At 37.3% G+C, this 24,745-nt stretch overlaps 1 protein-coding gene across 1 annotated transcript in view; it reads left to right on the top strand.

Moving 5' to 3' along the window:
• Positions 1-24,463, top strand: part of LOC106093107 (eukaryotic translation initiation factor 4B) — a 90,845-nt gene extending 66,382 nt beyond the window's left edge. The window contains exon 5 of the mRNA XM_013260096.2: positions 24,311-24,463. Within this exon, the coding sequence (XP_013115550.1) occupies positions 24,311-24,361 (51 nt within the window). The 3' untranslated portion in view covers positions 24,362-24,463. The remainder of the gene's footprint in view (positions 1-24,310) is intronic.
• Positions 24,464-24,745: the final 282 nt, after the last annotated feature.

Raw genomic sequence — 24,745 nt, 5'->3', positions numbered from 1 at the left:
TAATTGGCCCTGGCGTGACCCCGTAGACACCCGAATATTGATATCAAATTCGTGCTTTACTCCCAAAGACCTTTCATTTGAGCCCCATATTGCTATGGTCGTACATTTGTCCCCTTTGGGGGATATTTTTGGTGAGAGGCGTCCCCCAAACACTTGGTCCCATATTTGGATATCAGATTCGTATTCTACATTCAAGTACCTTTTATTTAAGCACCATATTCCCATGGTCAGTAAATAAGTCCTGTTTGGAGGGTGTTTTGGGAAAGAGGTGGACCCCCATAAACGTGGTCCCACATTTGGATATCAGATTCGTATTCTACTCGCAAATACCTCTCATTTGAGTCCCATATTGCCATGGTCAGTAAATATGTCCGATTTAGGGGTGTTTTGGGGCTTGGGGTGGTTCCCCTAGCACTTGGTCCGACAATTGGATATCAGATAGGTTTTCTTATCCTAAATACCTTTCATTTGAGTCCCATATTGTCGTGATTGGTCTAAATATATGTTTGGTAGGTTTTATGGTGGGGCAGCCCCCTAGGTACCCCATCCGAAATTTGGATACCAAATTTTTATTTTTTAGGGTACTATGTAAGAGCACACAAAATTTCTCCTAATCCGCACCACCCATCTCCGAGATCTGACGTTTCTGAAAATTAGGGTAAGGGGGAGGGTCCGTCCCCACTTCAGATATCGAAAAATTTAGTTCCCTATTTTCACCACGGGGTCATTATGCACCATCTGTGAAAAATTTCAAGAAAATCGGTTCAGCCGTTTCTGAGTCTATAAGGAACACACAAACATACAAACAAACCTACAAACAAACACAAATTGATTTTTATATATAAGATTTTTAAATAGACAAGTACATTTTATTTGTTTCATTTAAAATTTTCAAAATGATTTGTGCTGTATCTATCTTATTAGTAGCAATTGCAAACGAAAAAAATATTTTTAGAATTCTTACAACATCTAATTCAAGTGGAAGCCATCGTGTTGGGCTAGGATGTTCTATTTTTAGGGGTTTAGTTTTAATAAGTTTTGTATTTCTTGAAATTCTATTCAAAGAATAGCACAGCAAAGAACTTTAAAAAGTAGGGAAAAAATGTGTGATGTTGCTCAAAAGCATTTGACCGCGAAAATGTTTTTAGATAACATTTTTTATGATAAAATTTTAATAAAAACGTTATGTTATCACTGAAGTTTTTCTAATGTTTCAATAAGTAACCGCGAAAAAATGTATGACAAGGTTAAATACTTAGGTGTGATCTTGGACAAGAAACTGAATTAGAAGTGTCATATTTAGGAGCGTACTGAGAAGGCTCACATATTTTGGGCACTATGTAGACGGGCCGTAGACTCGAAATGGGGTCTGAATCCGAGGATAGTCCAATGGCTCTACAGGAGCGTGATTAGACCAATACTTTCTTACACCTCAGTAGTTTGGTGGACTGCAACATTGGGACCATAAAACAGGTTCAGTGAACATGTCTTGGCATAGGCGGAGCGATGAGGACCACGCCCATTAGGGCACTGGAGGCTATTCTAGATATCCGACCCATTGACATACAGATTAAGTGTGAGGCAGCCACTGCGGCTATGAGACTTAAGGCGATGGGAGAATGGATTGAGGATGGGAGCAGCTCATACCATCGCGGTATAATCGAGGCGACGATAGGAAGAGGTTTCCGATCGGATACCAGAGATGAACCTTGAGGTCGAGTGCGAGGAACTGCTGCTATCGGCACAGTCTTGGATTGACGGAACACTAGTATTGCCATCTGGAAGATCATGTTACACGGATGGATCAAAGCTACAGGACAGAGTGGGCTTGGGGGTTTACATTGATAACCCAGGGACTGAGATCTGTTTTAGACTGCCTGACCATAATACGATCCTGCAGGCGGAGATCCGGGCGATCACGGAATGCGTGAAGTGGTGTGGTGCTAACGCGAGGACGTCGAGTGTGAACATCTTTACCGACAGTAAAATTGCCATAAGGGCAATAACAACCAGGACGGTAAGGTCACGAACAGTCTTGCAGTGTAAGAAGGAGATTAACGCCTTCTCTGAGGATGGAACAGCGAAACGGTCGTTAGGACGGCGAAAATCCTATGGGGGATCCAGATCGTGAGAATCTGAGGCTATTACTGAAAGGAAGCAAGAAGGAGGTCAGTATAGCTATTGGTAACATAACGGGAACATAGGACTACGAGCTTACTTATGTAGAATCGGTGCGGCAAGTGATAGCATGTGTAGGGCATGTGGGGAAGATGATGAGACGTTCGAGCATTTTCTTTGTCATTGTCCGGTTTTCGCATCTAACAGATGTCGGTACTTAGGTGGAGACGCAATACCAGACATGAACCAACTTAGGGGAGTGGTATTGAAAACAATTAAAGATTTTGTAAGTAGCACGGAATTCCTAACTTTAAATTTTCTTTTTAGAGGTTACTTTATAGTTTTTAGAGCGCACAACAAGCCGATTACTGGCTTAGGTGCATGTCCATAGTAGCATGGGGCGGATTAATATCTGCACCCTCTTTTCAACCTAACCTAATCGGGAAAAAAATATTGATTTATAAAGCGAAAAAAAATATCAATAAATTTTTTCGGATTTATTTTCTATATCCAAACTGTGAAACACGTAATTAAACATATGTAGAACGCATTTGGATTTTAAAAAAATCAAAAACACCAATTTGGTCAGTTGGGCTTTAAGAAGACCACATCCGGACAATTTCGTGAACATAAGAGATCCATTTAGAATTTATTTTATTTGGGCCAATTAAGGTCTTGTGAAAAGACCTTATATGCATTTTTAGAAAGTGAATGGACGAGAGAAAAAAACAAAAATACTCATTTTTCCGCTATGCCGTAGGGGTCCCACAAGATGCCGATTTCCGGCATATAAGAGCTCTGTTGAAAATTAATTTTTTATTGGTGGAAAAAGGTCTTGTGAAAAGACCTGTAGGGCCGTAGGGGCCCTACAATATACCGATTATGGTATATAAGAGCTCTATGCCATATTTATTTTTTATTGGCGAAAAAAGGTCTTGTGAAAATACCTAATAGTCATTTTTAGGAAGAAAATGAACACAACAAAAAAACCAAAAATACCAATTTTTTCCCCTCGGCCGTAGGGGCCCGACAAGAGGCCGATTTCTGGCATATAAGAGCTCTATGCAGAATATATTTTTTATTGGTAAATGAAGATCTTGTGAAAAGACCTAATATAAATTTTTAGGAAGTAGTAATCGGACTGTACTCATTGATATGTGAAAAGTTTGATCCTGTTCCTTAGTGGAATGTTCATGGGCTAAATTTACATATGGACACAAGAAAAACCAAAAATACAAATTTTTTCGCTAGGCCGAAGGGGTAGGACAACAGGCTAAATTCCGGTATATACGAGCTCATTGTAAGAGCTCAATGCCTAATTTATTTTTTATTGGGTCTTGTGAAAAGACCTTATATTCATTTTTAGAAAGTATATGGACACAAGAAAAAACCAAAAATATCAATTTTTTCACTAGGCCCGCACCAAGGCGATGTCTTCGGTATAAATGTTGTGTATAGAGCTAATACCGAATTAATTTTTTATTGCCGAAATAAGGTCTTTTGAAAAGACCTAATATGCATTTTTAGCTAGTTTTTGGACACAAGAAAAAACTAAAAATACTCATCTTTTTTCTAGACCTTAGGTACCCCACAACAGGCCGATATCCGGCACATAAGAGCTCAGTGTAAGTGCTCTATGCCGAATTTATTTTTAATTGGTAAATTAAGGTCTTGTGAAAAGACCTAATATACATTTTAAGGAAGTATTTGGTCTTAAGAAAACACCAAAAATACAAATTTTTTCTACTAAGCCGTAGGGGCCCCAAAAGTGATTTGCGTAATATAAATGAAATCGCGATACAGTAAACCAGTCAAATGCTTCTAGCAACAACACACTCTTTGCTGACTTTTAAATGTTTTTTTCTATACTATTCTCTGAATAGAAAGCATTAAACAATGGTCTAAAGTCGGACAATATCCTGCAATGGAAGCTCAATAATCTTTCTTACTGTGGAGCTAATGCCTAAAACTCCAACTTCATGATTGACGTCGGTTTTACATTATTGAAAGCACCTTCAATGTCAAGAAATGCTACCATTGTATATTCCTTGACAGCGAGAGAACCCCCAATGTAGCCGACTACGTCGTGAAGGGCCGTTTCAGCGGAATTGTTTTTACTATATACGACGCAACAGGCGATCTCCAGGAATCTTTTCCCTAAGGTATGTTTCTATCAACCTCTCAAAAGTCTTCATCATAAAGGATGACAGACAAATAGGACAAAAATCTTTCGCCTCCGTGTGGTAGAATTTCCTGCTTTCTGAATGAAAATGACCTTCGTGTCTCTCCATCCCACAGGTATATACGACAAGCTGATACGAGCAGAATATATCTCCCTAAGCCAAGGAGCCTGTCTGTTTGACACAGCTTGTGATACATCTCGGCCTGTCGACTTAAAGGAGTTGTAACTTCTTATCACCCAATTTTTTCGGCTCAGACACAATTTCCCTAATAGCTTCCGACGAATGTATATTAGTGACAAACTCTTCTGGCACCACGTTGTCCGTTGGAGAACTTCCCGGGAAATGTCCATACATTCTCTGACTTGTGAATATTCCCCAGCGTAATAGGTCTTTCTCAGCTCACCCTTATATTTTCTTAACTCAGTATTATAGATGTCCCAATCAATATGGTGCTCTTGAGGCTTTCGCTCTGTTGAAGAGTTTTCTGCAGTCGTTCCTTAGACCAACCAGCTTTGGGGTCCACCCTGATGATCGCTATTTGTCCCTTGGCTTGGCACTAGGACATGCTGACGCAAGCGAATCATTCAGGGCCTTCGGGATCCGCTTGACCATAATATCTATATTCTCCGTAGTTTCCACATCCTTTTCTGGTCTAAAAGGGATAGACGTGCAGAATATTTGCCGAAATTAAACCCAATCCGCCTTTCTTCTGTTTAGTCGAGGGAAAATACTTCAGTATTTGCACCAAGTCTGAAAGTAATATAACAATGATCAGAGAAGCTGTGGTCATTCTACACTTCCCAGTCGCATATTCTTCCACTTATATCTTACGATACAAAGGCAATATCTAGTACCTCCTGCCTGTTCCTGGCAATAAATATCGGTTTATCCCCTTTATTACAAATCGCCAGATTACAACTTATAATATATTCAATAAGCAGCTCACTCCTTTCTTTGACATCCGAACTTCCCCACATCTGGAGATGTGTATTAGCATTACTTCCTACAATGAGGCTTTTCTTCTCTACAGAAGCGGCTTCAAACAGCGACTTAAGGTTTGAAGGCGGCATCTCTGAATCATGTGCCATATATAGGAAAGCCAGCCAGTAATGAGACTTGTTTTTTTTAAAGGCTGGCTACTACTAAGTGCTTAGCGATGGATCCCGAAATTCTTAGTCCACGAACCATTCCTCCACACACCCATGGTTCCTGGATAAGAACCATGTCAAATCCCGCTGATATCAGGAGAACCTTTAGTGCCACCGAAGCGGACTTACAATGGTGGAGATTTATCTATAGAAACCGGACCATAGTTGGGATTCAGAACTTTCACTACTGTCCTGCCTAGTCTTCTGATTCCGCCAGTAGTTGATCCTCACAAAATTCGTTAGATCTTGTCATGATGAGCTTCCGTACGCATTCAGGGGCCTTCCCCCTCCTGTCTCTTGCATTTAGCAAATTATCTACATTTTGCAAATATTTGCGCACTAACCTGTTTGTATGTCACTTTCGTTTGAAATTAGAGCACAGACTTAAATAAATTTGTCAAACAGCAGCCAAAGCAAAAAAAACATAAACTTCTAGTAACGGTTTAATTTGTTGTTGTATTTTGGTATGTTTTGTTCGAAGCAAAAAAACTTATTCAAGACAACGTCGCACAGTGGGAAAAAATCGAAAAAATTATTAAAAAATATGCTGTGTGTGAGAACGGGTAGAGATATGTATCTCTTTGAAATTTTGAATGGTTAGAGCTGAGGTTTTAGCGAGTTCGTTTGCAACTTTTTATACCCTCCACCATAGGATGGGGGGTATACTAATCTCGTCATTCTGTTTGTAACTACTCGAAATATTCGTCTGAGACCCCATAAAGTATATATATTCTTGATCGTCGTGACATTTTATGTCGATCTAGCCATGTCCGTCCGTCCGTCTGTCTGTCGAAAGCACGCTAACTTCCGAAGGAGTAAAGCTAGCCGCTTGAAATTTTGCACAAATACTTATTAGTGTAGGTCGGTTGGTATTGTAAATGGGCCATATGGGTCCATGTTTTGATATAGCTGCCATATAAACCGATCTTGGGTCTTGACTTCTTGAGCCTCTAGAGTGCGCAATTCTTATCCGATTGGAATAAAATTTTGCACGACGTGTTTCGTTATGATATCCAAAAACTGCGCCAAGTATGGTTCAAATCGGTTCATAACCTGATATAGCTGCCATATAAACCGATCTTGGGTCTTGACTTCTTGAGCCTCTAGAGTGCGCAATTCTTATCCGATTGGAATGAAATTTCGCACGACGTGTTTTGTTATGATATCCAACAACTGCGCTAAGTATGGTTCAAATCTGTTCATAACCTGATATAGCTGTCATATATACCGATCTGGGATCTTGACTTCTTGAGACTCTACAGGTCGCAATTATTATCCGATTTGCCTGAAATTTTGTACGACGGATTCTCTCATGACCATCAACATACGTGTTTATTATGGTCTGAATCGGTCAATAGCCCGTTACAGCTCCCATATAAATCGATCTCTCTATTTTACTTCTTGAGCCGCCAAAGGTTGCAATTCTTATTCGAATTAGCTGACATTTTACACAGGTCTCCAACATATAATTTAATTGTGGTCCAAACGGGACCATTTCTTGATATCGCTCTAATAGCAGAGCAAATCTTTTCTTATATCATTTTTTGCCTAAAAAGAGATGCCGGGAAAAGAACTCGACAAATGCGATCCATGGTGGAGGGTATATAAGATTCGGCCCGGCCAAACTTAGCACGCTTTTACTTGTTATATTTTTTTGTTCCAATTTTGCCCAAGATCTGCTTTGTATTTTGCAATTTGATTTGGATTTGTGACAAAATTTGCAACAACTTTGTCGCAACAACGGTTCACATCTGATTATGGCAGATGTGGCAGCCGGTTGTACGCACCGGATTGACCCGATAGAACTCCTCATCGTCATGTTCTGCCGTCATGGAGTGGGTACATTTCCGATCTTGCTCTGGCCTAACTTCACTACGGGAGTATAGTCATACTGGATATGTTGCAAGGTGCTGTGCGAACATAGTCAGCAGTGGGTAACAAATGTCATCGTTGTCGCCTTCTGCGTCTTCGTCGCCTTCGTCGTCGGACTATGTGAACCACCGACCTCTCCCGTGTGGCAAAATAAGCAACGGCAGCATCTCAGCCCCAATATTGCCAGGCCAGCGCCAGTATAATTTTTGCAACTAAACTGCAACGGTCTCCGTGGCAAGATTAATGAGAATGTGGAATTTATGAGTCGGAAGAATATATTGGTCGCAGCGATCCAGGAGACAAAGCTGGCCAACACCTGCAGCTTGCACAGTTGATAATGATACAATGTGCTACGTAAAGATCGCTCAAGAAATGGAGATGGGGGATTGACCTTCGTGATCCATCTCGCCTGCGCCTGGCACTAGTGACTCCTACATGGAGTGCATGGGTATAGCAGTCAGGTCTGGTACTGCCGGGATAGAGCTTTACAACGTGTACATACCGCCGGTAGGTAGCTGTGTCCCAATTAACGACCAAGCTTACAACCCCGACATAAGTGTGTTACTATCTAGCCATAACCGTTGAACGGTGAATGAGAATGCCCCCACTAGGATTACGAGGAGGTGCAGCAGCTCGCCAGACATTTCCATTGCATCCCCTGATCTCCTGAGTGACGTACCCTGGCAAGCCGTCATCTCTTTGAGGTGAGACCACCGCAGCATAATTCTCACCATCGTCCGACTTCATAACCTCTGAGCGCCAGACGTTTATCAATCATAAAAAGGTTGATTGGGTTGGCATCAGAGAGTATACCAATCGCCGCTTCAGTGAACTGCCACCTCCCTCGCCGAGAGGAAATTCCGAGACAACAACGCAGCAGCCGCTCGCTTTATATCGGCCGGTCGAATACCCCAAGTATGGTCTAATTTCCCGGCACAGGCAGTGGTACTTGCAGACGAGCATGATGGGATTCGTTGTATGGAACCCACTAACCCCAGAATCAGCGAGCTGAATCTGGAAATAAACAGGGTAGTCAATGGCGGAATTTGTGGCTGGAACACTTGGCAATGTAACTTAGGCACCGGTTAAGGCCATTCGCCGTATCCGTGGTTTCCGAGCCGATGGCAGCCATCACAATTTACCGTGGGCGAAGTTACGATGTCATCCGTGGCGCCAAATCATCTAAGGCGTTGGGCCCCCAGGGAATCTCTACATTGATGTTGAAGAATCTGGATTTACCTGGAGTTGAGTATCTGACGTCTGTCCTCAATCTGTCCTTGAACACTCTTATAGTTCCCGATGTCTGGAAAATGGGCAGAGTGATCCCGCTACTGAAGCCTGGAAAGGACCCGAGTTTGGGGGAGTTGTACAGACCGATCGTCCTTCTCTCATCAGTAGCAAAGACGCTTGAGGCATTACTCCTCCCGAGCCTCGTAGAATTTCCGTTCGCCAAAAATCAATCAATCATAGCACAACAACAGATTTGCATGCCATCACCGCATACATTTGCCGTGGCTTCAATCAGCCCAGACCATGTGATAGGCGCTCCTTGTGGCACTGGACCTATCGAAGGCATTCGACACGGTCAGCCATGCCAAATTATTTGAGTACATCACCAACACGTCCCTTCAGCCAGACTTGTAACGCTGGGTCGCGAATTATCTGTGTGGTCGCCAGTCATTTGTGGAATTTAGGGATAAGAAGTCGAAGCACCGTAGAGTGAAACAGGGAGTTCCCCAAGGTGGGGTGATATCTCCGGCACTGTTTAACCTCTACCTATCCTCTGAAGTTATCTGCCACGAAGATTTCGTCAGATTTTAGCGAAATCTTCTTCATACCGAGCTGACGGTGATGGTCGAAGGAGAAATGATTCCGACCATCAGTGTCCCAATATACTTGGCGTCACATTTGACAGTCTTACACATTTTCCCTACATGCCACAGCAATTTGCGATAAAGTCAAAAGTAGAAACAAAGTCCTCAAGTCACTTGCCGGCAGCACTTTGGGTGCAGACAAAGAAACACCTTGTTGACCACATGCAAAGCAATTGGCCGGTCGGTGGTAAGTTATGCAGCGCCAGTCAGCTTTGTGACATGCAGTGGAATAATATTCAAATCTGTCAGAATGCCGCCCTCGAAACTGCGGCGGGCTGTCTCCTCAGTTCTCATCTGGACCACCTTCAGGAGACAAAGATCGTACCAGTGCGAAGACATAACTACATGCTGTCTAAGCAAAACCTTTTGGGCTGTTATCGCAAAGACCATCCAAATCATCATCTTGTGGATAGATATCCACCGCCTATAAACCTTAAGGTAGATCTACATGATCTAGATCGTGAGGTTCAGCGCTACAAGAAAGAATCTCTAGATCTATCGGCATATCAAGCAGGTCTATATAACATTCATGTAGACAAGATAGCAAATGCGGTTAATTGCAACCGGGTGAATGTAGTCCTTGGAGAACGACCGCCTGCAATTGCACCTGAAGAAATTGACCTCCCACGGCAAACCAGAGTAGATCTGGCTCAATTACGTTCCGGCAGATGCAGCCGCCTCAATTCCTACAGAGCAAGGATTGATGCCGACGTCCAATACGTATGTCCCGTTGTAACTAGGGACCACACGACACACGTCACCTGTTTAACTGTCCAGCCAGACCCACTCGACTCAGACCCAGACCTGGATCTTGACACTCAACAGAATCAATCAGACGAAAGAAGGAGCACATCAAACTGCTACAACAACAACAACATCTGATTATTTAGTTTAAAGTTATACAGTTTGCAAGTCAAAGAATGTGAAAAAATTTTATTTTTTGCTTGTTTTGGCAAAAAAGTACTTTCCATGATTAGTCTTTATTGACAAAACTTGCTTAAATACCTTATTTTTTTCTTTTTTGTTTGTGAAGAGGATATATAGTAGATGCTTTTTAAAACATGAATCTTTGAACAATATATATCATCCTTAACGTGTGCTATATGTACTTCAAAATAGGCAATTTTTTATTAAAAAAATTTAAAAATCCCTCGGGTACAACAATTGGGCACATCTTTTTTTTACTCCATTTTTCGTCTGAACCCATGCAAAAAATATTTTGCACCTTCCAATATTTGTAACCTCCACACCAAATTGACTAAAATTGCCCGAAAGGGGTATTTTGGAGATTTTTGTAAAAAAAAATTGTGCAGAATTTAGTTTTTTTATGGACATTTTTATGTGCAAAATTCAAAAGAATGACTAAGATATCTTTATTCGTTTTTTTCTTAGAATTTTTTAAATTTGTATTTTTGTTTTCACAAAAATTTTGTTTTTACCTTTTTTTGCTTTTACAAAAATTTCTAATCCAAAATCATAATTTTTTATGTTATCATACTTTTTCTGTCTTCTACAAATCTAGACCTTTTTAACGATGCATATTTTTGTGCACAACTCTATGATTTTAGCACCTATCCGGTAGAATGTAATTATGTAGAACATTTGAATAAAAGTCGAAAGGTGGGTTTTTCTCTAAAGGCCGGTAATATATTCGGTTTTTGCGTTGAAACTCCATGTAAAAAAAAACGGAAAAATCTGTCGAAATGTTATCGTTTTGTCATAACTTGTCTTTACATCTAGGAAAAATTTACATTTCGGGACGCCCATGGAAAGCACAACTACAGTCGCTGTGCAACAAGTCATTTTCTTACGCAAAATAAACGCGATCGTTAAACTTCTAATTTTAACTGGGTGTTTGTAAGTGTTAGTGATGTTGCTCACATGTACTCTGGTTGGAAAAAAATAAAGTGTTTGTGAATGCATAAATAAGAAAGAGTTTTTTTAATATAAGTAGTATACTCGAAAGAAAATAAATGTTTCTTTCACAACAGGCAACTCAATCAATCTCTACGAAATTATAAGGTTTGTGAAAGAATGTGTTGCGCTTTTGGTCTTGCAGTTACAACAACAATATTTGGATAAAAGTGGAAGATGCTGGCAAAGGCTTTTGGAAGGTTGTGCTTAGTGCTACAAAATCTAATTATTTTTACAAATAAATTCTGCATTTGTCTCTTTTTAAATTGTTTTGTGTTTTATTCATTATATATTAATTACGAAGGGGTTGGTTTTGGTTCAAATTACAAAAACATACATAAATTTCAGTACGACCCATACACTCACATTTGTGTGTCGCATGCTCGTAAGCAGCTGATAAATTGTTTGATGCCATATTATATTTTAATATGTAAATGGCAACATTTTGGTCAAAGGAACCCAAAAAAATCAATCTTGTCAAACCACCGAAAGAACGATTTTCGGAAATGTTTCTGTAAAAAAGAACGTAATACCAGCCTTTATTTGTGAATTACAATATCAAAATACTGACTGATGTCAAATTTTGGCCCAAGTTATCTTTCAAAGTAGTACGCCTGCTTACCTGAATACCTTAAATTTACCGAGGTACCTTTTCTAAAAAACAGATAATAAGACTTTTAGTTTTTTTTTACTTTTCTCAAAGTACCCTAACCCTTCACCAAAGTTGCAGCCGGAATTGTGGGAAATCATTTTATATGGTAAAATTTGATACCTAAGTTTATTGGCATATATGAGATTTTACCTACGTAAAAATATGTTTTTTCGTGTATATGTGGATGTTGTAACAATTTTGCATCATTCATATTCATTTGGAAGAGTCATTCCATGATACGGTCGCGTTTTTTGTCTGCTGCAGAAATACAAACCAATCCTCCTAATCTAGGCGCTTTTTGGATGCTGGTAGGGTGTTGGGTAGGAGATATCTTCATCCGGAACATCTTGCCATAGGAAGAAAAACGTCTCGGACTCTGAGTGAGTTTTAAAATCGATTAAATTAAATTGAATTTTTCAACAAACTCCATCGAAACAATAATTTTTGACTGGAATAAACGACAGAGACAGCTTGTTTGTGTGTTGTTAAATCACTTTTTACAAATTTAACAACACCAGCTGGTCGTTTCTGCCAAATAGTGATTGTGGGTTGCCTACTACCTTTACATAGCTTGGTCGCATAAAAAAGTAGTCTGACGATATCAGCTGTTGGTAATGTCGCGCGTATATGGCGTGTTTACACAAAGCGCATATACTGCATTATCGACACTAAATACCCACTGATAGCCGTTAACTATGAATATGAGCGAGGACATAACCCCAAGAAACAGTATTGGTTCGCTGAGAGTAAGCAAGCTCCAGCAATTAGAAAAGGCAAACGCCGAGCTGTCAGCGAGAAGCCAAAAATATGAAAGATTGTGCTTTCAACTTCAAAAAGATGTCGAAACCCTGAAAGGGCAAATTAATCAAAACCAATGTTCTGAGTCGTTTCAAACAGACGAAGAAGAACTTGCAAATGAAGTTGGCCGTTTTGAGAACCACCAACAAAATATTGCCGAAAGCATTGTAACAACCCCAAATCCAACAGGTGAATGGCAAACAGTCCAAAAGAATAAACGACATAGAGAAAGTCCAAACCAATCTAATGCCAACAAAAAGCAAGCTACAGTAAACGAATACTGGCTTGGAAAAAGTAATCCAGCTTCTGAAAATCAATTTGCAATTCTGGATAGCCAGGCAATGAGTTCAAATTTACAAACTGATGCTAATTCAAATTTACTTGAACATTCCAAACCACCACCAATCTTTGTGGATAAGGTTGGAAATATTCAGCCATTGATGTCGCTTCTTTCCCAATGCGTACCAAATCAATACGAAATCAAGTCTCTTCGTAATGATCAGATAAAAATAATGTCAAAGACCCATGAAACATATAAAATAATTGTTGAAGAACTTCAAAAAAAGGATACAGAATTCCATACCTACAAACCGAAAAATGAAAGAGGGTTCAAAGTGATTCTCAAAAATATTCATCCAACTGTAGATGTGGAAGAACTGAAGGATGAGCTTCTGAAAGAAGGTCACGAAGCCACCAATGTATGGAATATTAAGAATAGATATTCTAAAAAACCACTACCATTATTCGAAATAACGTTATCCACGAAACCAAACAATAAAAATATTTTTTCTGTCACAAGACTTATGAATACTATTGTTAAATTTGAAGCACCTCGTCCAAAGAAAACCATACCACAATGCGCAAACTGTCAACAATATGGCCATACTAAAACTTATTGCAGAAAAAAATCTGTTTGTATCAAATGTGCTGGTAGTCATGACTCAAAGTCTTGTGTACGTAAAAATTGGGCTAGCGAAGTGAAATGTGCCCTATGTGAAGGAAACCACCCAGCAAACTATAAAGGTTGCAACATTTATAAACAACTTTTTCAAAAACACTTTCCAACTCAAAGAACAAATAGAGAAAGACAAGCCATAACTTCCCAAGCAATCACAGAACAATCAAATCTAACAGCTCCAGCTTCATACTCCAATGCTGTCACCAACTCCACAAACGTCCAAAATATTATAAACCAGAACCCTACTCTTCAATCTCACTCCCAACACCCACAAAGCCAGCCAACACTACAACAACAACCTATATGTAACCCTAATGTCTCCAACATTAAGGAAATGCTTACCAGCCTCAATGCTCTAATGCAGCAAATGACCAGCCTTATTTTGAATGTTACTGCTCAACTTTCACAGATTACCATATGAGTCAACTCAACATAGTTTTCTGGAATGCAAATGGCTTGTCAAACCATATATTAGAAGTAAAGGAATTCCTAAGAACAAGACAGATAGATGTAATGCTAATTTGTGAGACACACTTTACACAAAAATCTCATCTTTTAATTCCACAATATGATTTTTATCATGTAAATCACCCTGACAGCAAAGCAAGAGGAGGATCGGGGATCCTAATAAGAAAAACCATAAAACATCACCAAGGAACACATTATTGCGCGCAAGAGATACAAGCAACTAACATTATAGTAGAAGACTGGCTTGGACCATTAACCATCTCCTCAATTTACTGCCCACCGAAACATAACATTAAAAAAGATTTATACATTAGTTTCTTCAGATCACTTGGAAACAAATTCTTAGCTTGTGGTGACTACAATGCTAAACATCCTCTATGGGGCTCCCGACTTACATCTCCAAAGGGAAAACAACTGTTTTACGCCATCAAAGAACTGAACTTGAACGTTAAATCCTCTGGTACCCCAACGTATTGGCCCACTGATGTAAATAAAACCCCAGATCTAATTGATTTTTGTGTCTCAAAGGGTATCCCCGAAGGATCACAAAATTGCACATCGATCTGTGAACTCTCTTCCGACCATTCACCGGTTCTCCTTACCGTGCATTGCAAATATATAATACAGGACCAAAAATGTACATTACACAATAAGAAAACCAATTGGCACTATTTTCGGTATCTTTTAAGTACGAATCTAAGTGAGAACATTCCTCTTAAAACAGACGAAGATTTAGTAGATGCAGTGGAACATCTAGTCCGCAATATTCAACTAGCGTCATGGAATGCAACACCTCAGAAAAGTTTCTCCATAAATCACACTACTCCAACAAACGTCTTGAAAAAACTTTTCATTAAACGGAAAGCGAAGAAAACGTGGCAAAGAACGCGATCTCCTGATGATAAGAGGAAACTAAACAAAGCAACAGCCGAACTCAAACTTCTTCTACAGAATATACAAAATGAAAATTTTGAAAAAAATATTCAGGGTCTTGGTCCAAACAAGTCTACAGATTATTCCCTGTGGAAAGTGACCAAATCTATCAAGAGATACCCAAAAATAAATCACCCAATAAGAAAACCCGATAGTTCTTGGACAAAGAGTAACTTAGAAAAAGCAACTACATTTGCAAACCACTTATCTGATGTATTTACCCCAAATACAAATGAAGTTGTACCAGAAAATATTAAAAAAATCCTAGATGAAACCCACCAACTTGATCTGCCCATTAAAAAATTTTCGAAGGCTGAAGTTATTAAAGTTATCAACACCCTTAAAGCAAATAAAGCACCTGGTTATGATTTGATTACACCAACTATCTTAAAAGAACTTCCTGCAAATGCTTTAAATTTATTGACCTACATATACAACGCATGCTTGACTCGATGCTTTGTACCCCCGCAATGGAAGGTTGCGCAAATAACAATGATTCAAAAACCTGGCAAACCCACAGACCAAGTAAAGTCTTATCGTCCAATTAGTCTGCTGTCTGTACTTTCCAAAGTTCTTGAAATTCTATTTTTAAAGCGATTAACGCCAATTGTAAATCAAAAAGAACTTATCCCTGACCATCAATTTGGGTTCAGGAAAAATCACGGCACAATAGAACAAATCCATCGTCTGGTTGAAACAATACACAACGCGTTTGAATCCAAAGAATCTTGTACAGCTGCATTCCTGGATATATCGCAAGCATTTGATAAGGTATGGCACGAGGGCTTACTTTACAAAATAAAAAAGCTGTTACCAATCAATTTTTATCTGTTTATTAAATCGTATATTAACGATCGGCATTTTTATGTTCAAGAAGCCGGTGAAGCAAGTACCATCAAGAATATTCGTGCCGGTGTACCACAAGGTAGTGTACTTGGTCCACTGCTATATCTCTTATTTACAGCTGACCTTCCACGATCACAGAATGCTGTGATCGGGACTTTCGCTGATGATACAGCGGTATTAGCTGTCAGTAAAGATGCACAAAAAGCGAGTAATGCCCTCCAAAAGTACTTAAACACGTTATCGGTATGGCTACGTGAATGGCGTATAAAAGCCAATGAGTCAAAATCTACCCAAGTTACATATACATTGAAACATGCCACATGTCCCCCTGTTCAATTGAACCAAATTGAGATCCCACAGAAAGATGAAGCCCTATATCTTGGAATTTATCTAGATAGAAAACTTAAATGGAAGAAACACATCCAAACTAAAAGAAAGGCTCTCGATATTCAACTGAGAAAAATGAAATACCTAATTGGATACCGCTCGAAACTCTCTTTGGAAAACAAAATCCTCATATACAAATGCATATTAAAACCAATCTGGACATATGGCATCCAATTATGGGGGACCGCCTCAAATACCAATATAAAATTACTGCAACAGTTTCAATCTAAAGTACTAAGAATAATTACAAATGCCCCAACATACGTTACCAACGAACGCCTACATAAGGATATAAACATAAAAACAGTAAAGGAAGAGATTTCATCGCAATTAATGTCATATAAATTAAGAATTGACGACCATCCAAACCCCCTAGCGGCCAACTTAATGTCAAATCGGGAAACTTTTACAAGGCTAAAACGAAAAGCACCACAAGATCTAATCGCATAAATAAAATCTTTGTATAAATATTGTTCCTCAAACTGAAATTTATGTATGTATATGTTAAATGGATTGACCACTGGGTTAATACCATCTAAAAGAAATTTAAAACACCAGAATAATGTTAAATATCAATGTTAGATAGATCGCATTAATAAAAATTACAAAAAAAAATATTTGAAATACCAAACAACTGATATTATAAAATGGCAATTACACTAAAAAAGTCCATCTTGTCCAACTTGCTCTGGACAAGATGGACTTACTTATGAAGCTCTTCCCTTACTTATGAAGCTGCAGTAACTTTGTTACCCGAATAAATTAGAAATAAAATTCAAAGTGAAAATTAAAAATGCATAAAAAATAATAATTTTGTTAAAGTTTTGTACGCTAAGAAACAAACAGTGAAGCGTTCTAAAGAAAAGTTCACACAGAAATATTAGCAATGGCTCAATGAGACCTTGGACATTCAATGCTATGGTAATCGAGGACGTAAAGGACGAGGACATAAAGAATATGATGACTTAATGGCGCTATCGAAAAAACGTCTTTCATCAAAACTTTTCATCGATGTCTTCTGTAGAAGTTAAGGACACATTCAAGGAAATGTTGAAGAGGAATGGACAACCAAAAAATGCATCAAAAATTGCCGAAATACTACTTTCTGCATCACCCAAACGCCTTAGAAGAATTAAGTTAAGAGCATTCTGACCCCAACCATTGAATTTGCGCTTACAAACGAAGCCATTTCTCTCATGTTGCAACTTGGACTTAGCCGAGATTCTTATATGACACTTAGGAAATCATTTGCCAACCAAAGGTGTTAACGTTTGACCATTATATAGTGCTTTGCAACAAGGAAAGCATTTGAAAACCAAAGGTGTTAACGTTTACCATCATATAGTGCTTTGCAACAAACGAAGGAAAGGATTCCGCCAGCACCCATATAGGTTTTAAGTTGCAAAGCAAGTTTTGGTCTCTCTACTCTGCTTGAAAACACTGAAACATGGATAATTTCAACACTTTCAACACAACAACTGAAAAAAATAAGCCTATGCAGTGTTGAACTAATATACGGACTATAGAAGCCTTCTACGAGTTGTGAGGACATTTGAATAATTTCAACACCTGGATCAAACATTTTTTCTAGACCGAATTGCTTTGAATATATGAAAGAGTCTTCAGCAAATACACAAGAGTTAGTTCAACGCAACGATGGAGTTTAAAAACTTGGAACCAATCAACATCGAAATAATGGAATATTCATTTCAAATGGAATTCGATGTGGCACTAACGATGATAGACGGAAAAGTAAACAACGCTATAACTGGAACGTCATCAACATGGAGATGTGGAATTTAGGGAAAAAAGAGTTCCGAGTTTACGGATTCGTCAAAGAACTTTGAAATTAAGGAAAATTCTGAGGGAAATTCGAGCTTCGGAAAAGTAGAGAATACAGGATGAATTTAATTCACGGCCAGGGCTTAAAATCGATAAGCCACTATTTGGCTATGGAAGCACAAACGATGGTGATACTGCAAGACGTTTTTTCAAAGATTCTGAAACCACATCAAAAATTACAGGAATCGACCAAAAATGTTCCAGAGAATTCCAAAATGACGATATATTTAAAAAACTTCTGCTATCTTTAGATCCAGTTTTAACAGCTTGTAGAAATCGGTCGTTCTGCTACAGAACTTTAACATTCAATAATTCCAAAGAATTTGAGGATTTGATTTACCTTTTAGATTTAGATAGCAATACAGACGGTTACTTTGAAGAAATAAAATAATTTAAAAATATAATAATTTATAGTCTCCTAAAGAATGAATAAGATTATGTTATATATGTATTTTATAAATAAAGATGATGTAACAAAATGTTTACCTTAATTCATGTGTAAATGCCAATTTTTAAGTATAGGGCATTTCATGTGAATTTAAGATATTTGATATTGCAATTCACAAATTAGAGGAAAAAGCCACCTTCCGACTTTTATCCAAATGTTCTACACAATTACACTACCGGATAGGTGATAAAATCATAGAGGTGTGCACATTTGGTAGAGATTTTGGCGCAGGGTATAAAATATTTTTTATACAAATTATACATCGTTGAAAAGGTCTAGACTTGTAGGAGACAAAAAAGAGTATGATAACATAAAAAATTAAGATTTTTGATGCGAAATATTTGTAAATGCAAAAATATGGTAAAATTTAAATTTTGATGAAAACGAAAATTCAATTGAAAAATTTCTAAGAAAAAAATACGATTAAGATATCGCAGTAAATCTCTTTGAATTTTGCAGATTAAATTGTCCTTAAAAAACTAAAAATAATTTCTTCCTGATTTTTTTTTACAAAATCCACAAAACACTTTCGGGCAAAGATGGCTTCAAAATCGAGATTTTTTTAGTAAATTTGGTGTGGAGGCTACAAATATTGGAAGGTGCAAAATATGTTTTGCATGGGCTTAGAGGACATATGAAGTAAAAAAAAAACATATGCCCAATTGTTGGATCTGGGCTTTGGAAACTTTGTACTCGAGCGTTTTTTCTAATTTTTTAATAAAAAAAATGCATAATTTGAAATTCATATAGCACCCGTTTAAGTTGACATATCTTGTTCAATTTGTCATATATCCTTTCCTTTTCACAAAGAAAAATGAAAAAACCAGTAAGGAAAGGCAAAAGTCGGGCGGTGCCGACTTTATAATACCCTACACCTACCCTATAAATAAAAGGTTGTAGCTAATTCAGAAGCAATTTTGGTGGACCTCGGCGGATGCTTTCAGATGGATTATTAAATAACCTGTATGAAATTTCGGGCAAAGGAAATGTGTTCAAAATGTCATAACTACGGTTGACAAATGACAACACTATTGCGAATTAGCCAAAATCATCAACTGTTTCTTACATGTATCTTTTGTGCCCGAGCTCGCTGAAAATCGTGAAGCCTCTAAATGAGGCTACCTGTGCTGATTTCTTCCAATTGCTATGTCGCATCCTGTCCTAAGGCTGTTTGTTGAACTGGCCATTGAATGTGGTAGGTTTTTTGGTCGAAGAAATCAAATGGCTACAGAAAATACGAGAAAATGTCACTATCACTGATAATATACAAGTGCATGGGGGTTTGCTCGAGGACCATTTGTGTTTAGCCAAGGAATTGATGTTTTTCTTGTTGGCCGAAACCGTTTCATCGCTTTTAGATGTAGACCCATTGCGCGAAAAGGACTACTTGCCATCTGTGGGTGCGAGACCAACCAAAGGCTCTTCTAGTTTGAAGAATTCTGGTGCCACCTGCTACATGAATTCGGTATTACAACAGCTTTGTAGTACCCTCAATACGTGTGGGTATTTCTACAAATGAGAACGAATATTTTAGGGGCGAACTGAATCAAATGCCCTTGGCGGCAGTTTGTTACTTTTCAATTCATGTCGAAAAAAATGCTACACTTTTTCACACAATCGAAGTCACCATAAGGTTTTTGCCTTTTTCAAACAAAAATTTTCAATTCAATTGAAATTTGGTTTTTGAAATTCGAAATTTTGTTATGTTTTAGATGTACCAAAAATTTAAATTTTTTTATTAGTTTTGTGAAATTTTAAATTTTTGAAAAAATGTTTTTTCACCATTTGTTGGCACCATTTTCCAATGTTCGGCATGAAATGTGCCTAACGTTGGCATATAGTATTTTGGCAAAGAAAATATTAATTATTAAAGAAAATTATTGATGCATTTATTTTAAAGCATACTAAACGCAAAAAAAAAACAACGAAAAGCAAAAAATAAATCCATAAGGTCGAGCCAAAAATTAAATGCCCACAACCATAGATAGATTTCTCATCTGAATATTAGTATATAAAAGTTACATTCAGCCAAGATTCGCTGTGAGCCGTATTAGGAAAGGATGTAGAAAGGTCAATACTACCCAATTATTCCAATTTCAGGAAAATCGGTTAAAAAATAAGGCATTTATGAGGCCAAGAAGTTTAATCGAGAAGTAGATCTATATAGAAGGTATATCCAAATATGGTCCGATATGGATAAAATTCGATGCAAATATATAGAGAGTTTCATACACCTCTCTCTCTTTAAAAATCAGCTTAACAATAAGCTTTTTATATGCTCAAAACCTGAAATTGCGAGATCGATCTATATGGCAGCCTTTTGGAAATTTCCAACAAATTGTGTAAAAAATATTTATTTTCTGAGGAATCCCATCACGGTAAACAGTGTGATGGGTTATAAGATGTAATGCGAAAATGGGCCTCTATAATCGAAATAAACCTCACACTGGGTAAAAAATAATATGTACCAAGTTCAGCTCTTAATATTAAGAGGCTGCAGTGTGATTGTATCTGTTAAGGCACATATTTACGGATTTTCTAGCCCGAGCCCGGAGATTGAAATTCGTAGGCGGACAAGTAACTTCTGTCACGGACGCCCCAACGAAGTACAGATTACTATTTCGTCCATGGCAGGCTAATTTCGAAGATAGACTACATCGGACAATATATTGATATATCTTCCTCATTAACCGATCTGCCATCTGTCCCTAAAGGCGGCATGGAATTAAAAAATACACAAAAATAATTTTTAAATAATTTTATGACGAAAAAGTTCTTTTGATTGTTCTTTACCATTAAAAATTATTTGTGTGTCTTAACTTATAAAGTCGATACTTTCACAATTTTTTTTCTTAAGATGTTTTGAGTTCTCAAAAATGCATTTGTTTGAGCCGATGTGTGAGAGCTAGCATTATCGTGGTGAAGAGTGATCCGTCTTCGGTGGTTGGTTTTCCTGATTTCTTGGAAGACAACAGGCAAGCGAATGGTTGTGTACCACGCAGAATTGACTGTTCTGCGTTGTTCTAGAGGTACGATTTCAAAATGTCCAGTTTTTCCGAAAAACATGCGATCATTTGCTTGGAAATGCTTCGTGCGCTAGCAACTTTTGTTGGATTTGTCTCATATTTAAGCACCCATACAGTCGACTGCTGTTTACTTTCGATCTCATATGCGGCAATCCACGATTCATATCCTGTCACGATGTGATAGACGTGTTTCGAAGCACCGCGATTGTATTTTTGGAACATTTCTTTCGACTAATCGACAGGAGCCTTATTTGAGCGATTGACAAATTGTGTGGGATCTAACGCGAACAAATTTTTTGACGGTCAAATGTTCACGTAATATTTAATGTATGCTGGTTCCACTAATGCCTAAGGTTGTCTCAATCTCACGATAGATTGGAGTGAACCACGACCTCGGTTGAATTCTCCATACCATTGATAAATACTGGTCCTTGATGGAATGATTGCATTTTTTTTTAAATTTAATTTTTGTTTGTTTCTCTTTCGAGACGAGCTCAATGATCGGAGATGCAAATGGAAAAGGAAAGCTAAAGATAGCAACACACACACACCACTATGGGACGCGTTTCGTCTTTGGTTAGAAGACTTTTTAACCATATTAGGTGTGATGGCTTCAAGGGTCGTGCGTCGGTATGTTGTATTTGAGTCGTATTAATTGCCACATTTACCAAGCTCGACAACCCTGCTTATTAGCTGTACTTTTTCCAATGCATTTATTTTTGTGTAATGGCAGACATTCTGTCTGTGGTAAATTACACTTCTTCTGTACCACACATGATTTTGTGCATCTGTTGGAAGTTGTATTGGTGGCTTCGAACGCTAAGACAACGGCAATAGCTGGCGCTGTTGCTCCGTGTGCCTAGGTTCGAATCCTGGCCGGGCTCTGCCGAATTTTTCATTTTCAATTTTTTTGCCTATTAGGGCGAGATCATTAAATTTAACAATTTTTGTTTGTTTCTCTTTCGAGACGAGCTCAATGATCGGATTTTCAATTAATGCTCTTAATTGATCCAACTAAGAAAATGATTGAAATTTTCAAATTATTATAAATTATTATTAACAATTTAACTGAAAATATTCAAATGTCTTATTAAAATTTTGCCGAAAACCACGCTGTATAGGGCGCACTCTCGATGTCGATGCAACATGGTTCGCATACGCCTGGAACACGAATTTGAACTTTATGTTTGGGTTCATGATCACTCCTTAGAAACATAACACCTCCGGGGGTTTCTCCAAAAATGAAACGGAAAATATTGTTTTACGAACTATAAAAGAAAGAGTAGGGAGGCAGCTACTTTATGAATTACTTGAATTGGAAAAGTAAACCCAACAGAATAACATTTATCAAGAATGTTTTAATTAGATCGATGCTTGAGAAACGGTTATGTCATTAATATGCCTATTTTGATCATTAATAAGATTAGAATTGCGTCTAGAAATTCAAAAAGGTAGTCGAAAGTTTAATGAGGCTTGTATCTTCTACATACAAAGAATAATAAATGTGGCTTTTATGGGCCTAAGACCTTAAATCGGAGGATCGGTCTATATGGCAGCCCTATCCAGATCTGGATCGACGTCAATTTATAAATTGACGAAGGATGTCGAAGGACCTAACACAACTCTCTGTCCCAAATTTCAGCAAAATCGAATAACAAATGTTGCCTAAAATCCTAAATCGGCGGATCGGTCTATATGGGGGCTATATCAAGATATAGTCCGATATAGCCCATCTTCGAGTCCATCTGCTTATGGACAAAAAAAGAATCTGTGCAAAGTTTCAACTCAATATCTATGTTTTTAAAGACTAGCGTGATTTCAACAGATAGATGGACAGACGGACGGACATATCTAGATCGTCTTAGATTTTTACGCTGATCAAGAATATATATACTTTATAGGGTCGGAGATGGATGTTTCGATGTGTTGCAAATGGAATGACAAAATGAATATGCCCTTCGGTGGTGGGTATAAAAAGAAACAAAAGTTATTGGTCTTGGTCGTTATTGTTTAATTGAAAAGATTAAATTTTCGATCACATTTAATATATAAATTTTTTTTAAATTCAATTAAAAAAATGGTTGAATCAATTAATATTTTAATTGAAAATGTCAAAAATTTCAATCACGATCGTAATTGAAAGTAGTGTGTATTCAATTAAAAAAATAATTGAGTCAATTAATTTTTTAATTGAAAATTGCCAAAATTTTAATTACAATCGTAATTGAAAAAGTTCAGATTAATTTACAAAATTATTGAATCAATTAATTTTTTATTTGAAAATTGTCTAAATATCAATCACGACGAATTGAAAAAAAAATCGGATTCAATAAAGAAATGATTGATTCAATTAATTTTTAAATTAAAAACATTTTTATTTTCAATGAAGTTTTTAATTAAAAAAGTTTTCGTGATATTTTTTCTGTGTAACTAAACGATTTTATAAAAAATAAATATCTGTGTGGGAAAACAAGTGCAAAGCAATATAGGAGATAAACATAATTTTATTCACCAAATTGAAGCTATGGATCCCTAGAGGCAATATGTTTTTATTTTGTTTTGCTTATTGGGTGGAAAATTCATAATCTTACTTACTACAATAAACAATAGTTTGAATAATTAAATTTTTTTATAAATTGACTAGAGTACACTCAATAAATATTCAAATTTCTATGTGCTGCACACTTATTAGAAAATAAAGTTGTAAATTTTATAGAATAATATATGAATTTGATGGAAAAATTGAATAACATAATTTTTTATTAGAAGCCAATATGTTCGAATTACGATTTACTCATTTATAAAAGATTTTAAAACGCTTTCATAATTTTTTTTATTTCCAGGTTGTTGTATCATCAAATAAATACTCGGGACTAGACGAAGATTCGGATTAATATATAAATAAAGCCAAGTACTATGGAGTTGTCGAAATTTAATTCATTGTGTTAAATATCGTAGTAATTATTCCAATAAATATTCATCAGTCTGTTTGATAAGATTACAAAGTGGTTATTTGTTAGATGCACACAAAAATTATTATCCAGAAAACTATGTAATAAAAACTTAAATTTTGAACATTAAAATAACATAAATGAAAAAAATAGTTTTTTATATCAGTTGGTACAGCTAAACATTTAAATATAGCCGTTAAGTGAAGCGGACGAATTTTTATTTCGCTCCTCAAAGAAAAAGAAAAAAAAAATATATATATATATCCGTATCACGGAATAGGTACTACCTATTACCTCCTATAGGTGTGGGTGCCTTGGCACCTGTAG

This window comes from Stomoxys calcitrans, chromosome 2, assembly GCF_963082655.1.
Source record: "Stomoxys calcitrans chromosome 2, idStoCalc2.1, whole genome shotgun sequence".
NCBI lineage: Eukaryota > Metazoa > Arthropoda > Insecta > Diptera > Muscidae > Stomoxys > Stomoxys calcitrans.
This window is presented reverse-complemented; position numbering and strand designations above follow the sequence as displayed.